At 43.9% G+C, this 5,164-nt stretch overlaps 1 protein-coding gene across 1 annotated transcript; it reads right to left on the bottom strand.

The window, feature by feature from the left end:
• Positions 1 to 303: 303 nt before the first annotated feature.
• Positions 304 to 4,902, bottom strand: LOC127366471 (trace amine-associated receptor 9). Its single transcript, XM_051405410.1, has 2 exons — positions 4,656 to 4,902; positions 304 to 1,698 (listed from the first exon to the last, which is right to left on the bottom strand). The coding sequence occupies exon 2, from the start codon at positions 1,661 to 1,663 to the stop codon at positions 629 to 631; it is 1,035 nt and encodes a 344-aa protein (XP_051261370.1). The 5' UTR covers positions 1,664 to 1,698; positions 4,656 to 4,902; the 3' UTR covers positions 304 to 628.
• Between the last annotated feature and the right edge of the window lie 262 nt (positions 4,903 to 5,164).

Genomic DNA, 5,164 nt, shown 5'->3' with positions numbered 1-5,164 from the left:
CCCCTTTCCTGTCACTCTTAAGCTGTCATTGTGTGTATATTTGTATATATAAAAAGAGTGGCTAACACTGTGACACACTTCAAAGAAGAATGTTTTTACAACATAATCTGATGAATATGAAGGAATACTGTTGAAAATTTAATTAGATGCGACTTTATGATTAAATAATTTCCCTCCTGCTGATCAAGGAAGAATTATTATATTGGTGTATGCTATAATAATTAATATGGTATAAGTGCAGAATATTGTCTAGTGTGCTCAAGTATCAGTGTATCAGTGAACACTGTGGAATCAGAAAACATATTTGGTTTGTATCATGTTTTAATTGGTTACACTCAGGTAAAACAACCATTCCACAGACTGAAACAGGCTTCTATTATCGCAATGTTAGACAGAACAAGACAAATGCCCACAAAGAGGGACATTTAATATCCAACATCTGAAAACTTTCCATGCTTAGTAATTTATATTAAAAAAACAACATTTCACCACAGCAATCAACCAAACATGCAGACGTGTCTCTTAACGAGACTCACAATGTGTTGAACAAAGAGTTTGTGTGACAAACAAACATCTAAATGATGCAGTCCTGCTAAGGTTCAACTGTAGTCTTTGGTCCCTGAATGGTTTAGGTTTTGGTTGTGTTTTTTCTCTGGAAAGGCATGAGGAGCTTGTGTGCACGAAGTCTGAACTTCTGATCCCTCACACTGTAAATTATGACATTCCAGCAACTGTTGGTGGCCAAAATCCAGAAGGCAAAAAAGGAAAAGTTGCACCATTTGTTCCCCAAAACGTTCCCGACCACGAAGACAGCGATAGGGGTGAATGATGCTGTAAACGCCACAGTCAGAGTCCCTATTGTTTTGGCTGCTTTGATGTCAGAGAAAGTAGGTTTGGTGGTGCTTTGGCACTCGCTCTCCGCCAGGTGTTTCCTGCGCTTCGAGTGTTGCCTGATGCTGGACAGAGAGATGATGTTAATGACCACAGTTCCACCCAGGAGGGTGAAGTCAAACGCAGGGAAGAGGAGGAGGATGTTCCAGGCCTGGCTGGGGAACTCGCCGATGGTCCCCAGAGCATAATTACACATCCGACTGCAGGAGTTGTACTCCAGGGCGATCTCACTGCTGAAAATCATCGGGGACACCGCCAAGAAGAAACTCCCCACCCAGGAAAGGACGATGAGGATCGTGGTCCTTTTACGTGTAATCACAGAGTCCTTGTGCAATGGCCGCAACACAGCGATGCTCCTCTCGATCGTCAGCAGAAAAATGGTCGTGATGGAGACCAAGGTGCACCCGGCAAAGATGGGGCCGATGATGTTGCACGGGTGGAAACTCACCAACTGCGAGTTGTATGAAGTCCACTCTGGTGCCGAGTCGGTCACCATGAGATAGACCTCGGCGTAGACTGACAGCGGCACCACGAATATCCCCACCGCCAGATCAGCCACAGCGAGGGATGCTTTCAGGTAGCCCTGCGGTGTGTGGAAGTGTTTAGTCCCTAGAATCACAGCCAGAGTCACCAAGTTCCCAAACAAGATGGCAAAGATGAGCAGCACCATGAAGAGCACCATAAGGATTTTGTTGGCCAGCGTACAGCAGCACACGGTGCAGTGTGCTGGTTCAGTTCTGTCCAACATGGTCGGAGTGCTGGCCTCAATCATTGGATAAACTGTCACTGCAACATTCACTTCATGACCTAAAATGAAAACAGAGAAAGACGTCAAGTTCTGGTCCGTTAAAATGTGTAAAAGCGAAGTTCATGGATCTGATATATATATATCCGTATATTTTTTGCATTGATCGGTGACCGACTCTTCTGGTTGAATCATCAGTGCAAAAGATCGACAAATGATAGAAGATAAGTGGTTCTTCAATAGAAAGTCAAAGATATAAGTCTGTGGTTCTAAAATGTCTGAAGGGAGAGTCAACTACAACTCCCAAGATGCATTTCAGTAAGAACATTCAATCAAAGAATCACAGAGCTTTATTTTCAGTTGCATGAAGTCGTTGTAGCCAAAGATTACACAAGACAACCCCAATGTTAGACTTTTAGATAGGATGTTGATTGGATTACGTTCAATGTCAACTTTTTTATTCAGTTCTTGTTTCTAAAATATCTGCACATGACCACTCTGGGATGGTTAAAGTTTGGGAAAAACAAAAGCTAAATAGATGTTTGTCATGCCCGTGAGAGAACACAGCTTTTTGACCCACGCTGTTGTTCAGCCCATCAGGATAAACCATTGTTTTGTTTCCCGGTATCAATGTTCATAAACTCTTCAAAAAAGCAGCAAATTTCATCGCATTGGCTCCCTGAATCAACACATGCAAGCTATGGGCCTTACCCACCAATTCCACCTGCTCTGCGTAGAATATACTTCTGGTTTATTTTTGGCAGAAGCTGCGACCCAAGCCAAGCAGCACAGAGCAGATCGCACTGGCAGGAAGTCAGACACAGAAACGGCAAAGAGAATCTAGGTTAGATTGATGCAGGTGTGACATTATAAAGTTGTGCCCAGTTGAATCTCAGGGCTACACTTTGTATCCAGTTTGTGCTACAAACGCAACTACATTCTGCCTAAAGTTCAATCACCGCTTCCTGCATTAGCGCCCAACCTTTGCATTGGAAATGACTGACATCCTACAGAATCGACCAGTCAATGTATAACAATACCAGCAGAGAACAGCTGATAAACTGTACAGTGAACCCAAATAATAAACACAATAACTGCAGGAAGTTTGTGTAAAACGACTGATTTCGATGAATTTTGAGCAGATTATTTCCTGTGAATACTGATCAGAGATGAGTTCTGGCTCATTTTTGGCTTCTTTTTTGAAAAAATCTGTGTTTTCTTCTCATTGCTCTTTTGTTGTTTTAACTTCTCTAATGCAGGATGAGGCTGTTTATCAGAGTGAAGGCTCTGTGAATATGGCTTGTGTTCAGGTCTTCATAGTTTACAGCTTAAATAATAACTGTAAAAAAATTTTATAAAATAATTTGGTTTTGTTACACCCCTTAAATTCAAGAAGCTTTGCTTCCCCCCCGAGAAGCTTGGGTGACCCCTAGTCAGTGTCCTGACCCACAGGTTGGGAACTACTGCCTTAGAATAAGCTGTTTGGGTCGGACCATGGCTCGCCTTTCACGTAGGGCCATGTTAAACTGCCATGTTTCTACAGTAGCCCAGACAAACCTAACACTGGCCCTAAATTTCACGTTTTTTTTTTTTTTTGCACATTTCGCAGCCACCGTAGTTTCTTCACTACACACAGCCCGCTCAGTCCCCGGTCGTCAAATACAGATGCCAGCAGTGTTCAGTTAGCTGCCATCTGAAACATAACCACTAGATGCCACTAAATCCTACACACTGGTCTTTAAAGCGGGAAATTCAAAATCAACGTTTTCATTTTGTGTTACAAAAGTAGTTTGTCCTCCCTCAAGTTCCCTCGCTGCTCACTACGTCACGCCAGGACATTACGATGGGAAAGGACATCAGAAGCTTGAGTCAACAGAACTGGTTTGACACCGCTTGGCACATGAGGCCTGCTGCAAAAATGACTATGGAAATGGCATGGCCCCGCCCTCCTCTGCCTCCCATTGGCTGGTAGCAGATGCCTCCAGTTGGCCAGGGGTTAGGCATGACAAGTGAGATTGGACAGCCCCTCGTGCACTATGGATGCATGCTACTTACTCCAGCAGAGGTGACGTCATAATCTGGCCGGACAGCAGCTGTAGTAGTAAACAAACCCCAGCTGGTGCTCGTGGCCCCCTTTAATCCTACACGCGCTGCAAAGTCAGGCAGGTTCCTGGAGAGCTCAACTCAAAACTCAACATCAGCCTTTTTTTAATTCACTGTCCTTTAATCATATTCAACTGTCCGGATGCCTGTGAAGGGTTTAATATACTGAGGCAAAAAAATATTAATGTTAATTTCCCCTCAAGTCTTTTTTCAGAGCCATAAAGCGGTCAACACTGAAACCCATATATGGTCATCATAGTCGCCTGAAGGCTCAATCTGATTTATAAATGTTCCTTATTGTTACTGTCCAGCTCCAATCTGCAGATCTTTCCAACCTACATCAAACTTAAACAAAATAAAAACAAAAAGATTTTTTTTTTTGGACGTCCATGTTGAGAAATGACAAAGAGCTACAGGCTCTCCTGTCATTGCTTATTTTGCTTTTCAGTTTCAGACCCCCCCCCCACACACACACACACACCACTGTATATCCATCTGCAGCGCGCAGTCATGCAGAAATCTCCCGCACATCCAGCCAATAATCCTCGGGATGCAAAGAGAAATCCATCACTTTCCAGCGCGCACGGATCAACGCTGCGCAGCAAGAGTCTGTGCGTCTTACAGGACACACGCTTTAAAAATGTACAAACCAGGAGGTTATTGTAACAGTCACTCTGTTTCACAATTTCTTTAAGGAATGCACTCGGAATTTGGGCTGTATCAGGTCAGGAAAGCGCTCAGATCCGTTGGGTTTAAGCGCACTTCCATATTCCATGGAGAGCTTTAAAATCAGTTTCCCGATATTATTGTAGAATATAACAATATAATATAACAATATAGAATAGAGGTTAACTCCTCCCCTGACTCAAATACTCATGGTCACACAATATCAGATATTTCAATCAGCTCTACTCACTTTTAAAATGCCTTAAATTCCCTTTAAGACGTAGAATCCAGCCGTCCGTGAAGCTGCATCTCCCTTCTGGATATCCTCACAGCGGGCTTCCACTGCTCCCCAAACAACCCGCAGAGCTCAGGACGAAAATAAAGAAGGAAAAGAGTCCATGAGCAGAACCAGAAACCAGATGTTGGTGCATGAACGGGAGGATGGATCCGCGCCACCGGGCGCTGCGCAATGGTCCGCTCCGCTCTGGAGAGACGGTTAAAAGTGTCTCCTCCGCTGGTTCCTCCATTGGCTGAGGATGTTGATGACAGAGGAGTCCCCCCCACCCCCTACCCGCCTTTAACATGAAGCCAAGTGCTCCATTTATCTGACCGTGGGTCCTTGGACTCCTCTTTTAAAAGCCTCATTTTTCTTTTTTACTGATTCTCAGACTCCATCCACCTCACCGCTGTTACAGCTGTCAGAAGCTGACCACTTCCATAGTTTAAAGTTTGACATAAGAAGTTCAGACTCATTTCCTT

The sequence above is a fragment of the Dicentrarchus labrax genome, unplaced genomic scaffold (genome assembly GCF_905237075.1).
Source record: "Dicentrarchus labrax unplaced genomic scaffold, dlabrax2021, whole genome shotgun sequence".
In the NCBI taxonomy this organism is placed as follows: domain Eukaryota; kingdom Metazoa; phylum Chordata; class Actinopteri; family Moronidae; genus Dicentrarchus; species Dicentrarchus labrax.
This window is presented reverse-complemented; position numbering and strand designations above follow the sequence as displayed.

Bases quoted from the DNA above. Each gene is read 5' to 3' on its own strand.
- LOC127366471 (XM_051405410.1), bottom strand. From the start codon at position 1,663: ATGATTGAGGCCAGCACTCCGACCATGTTGGACAGAACTGAACCAGCA.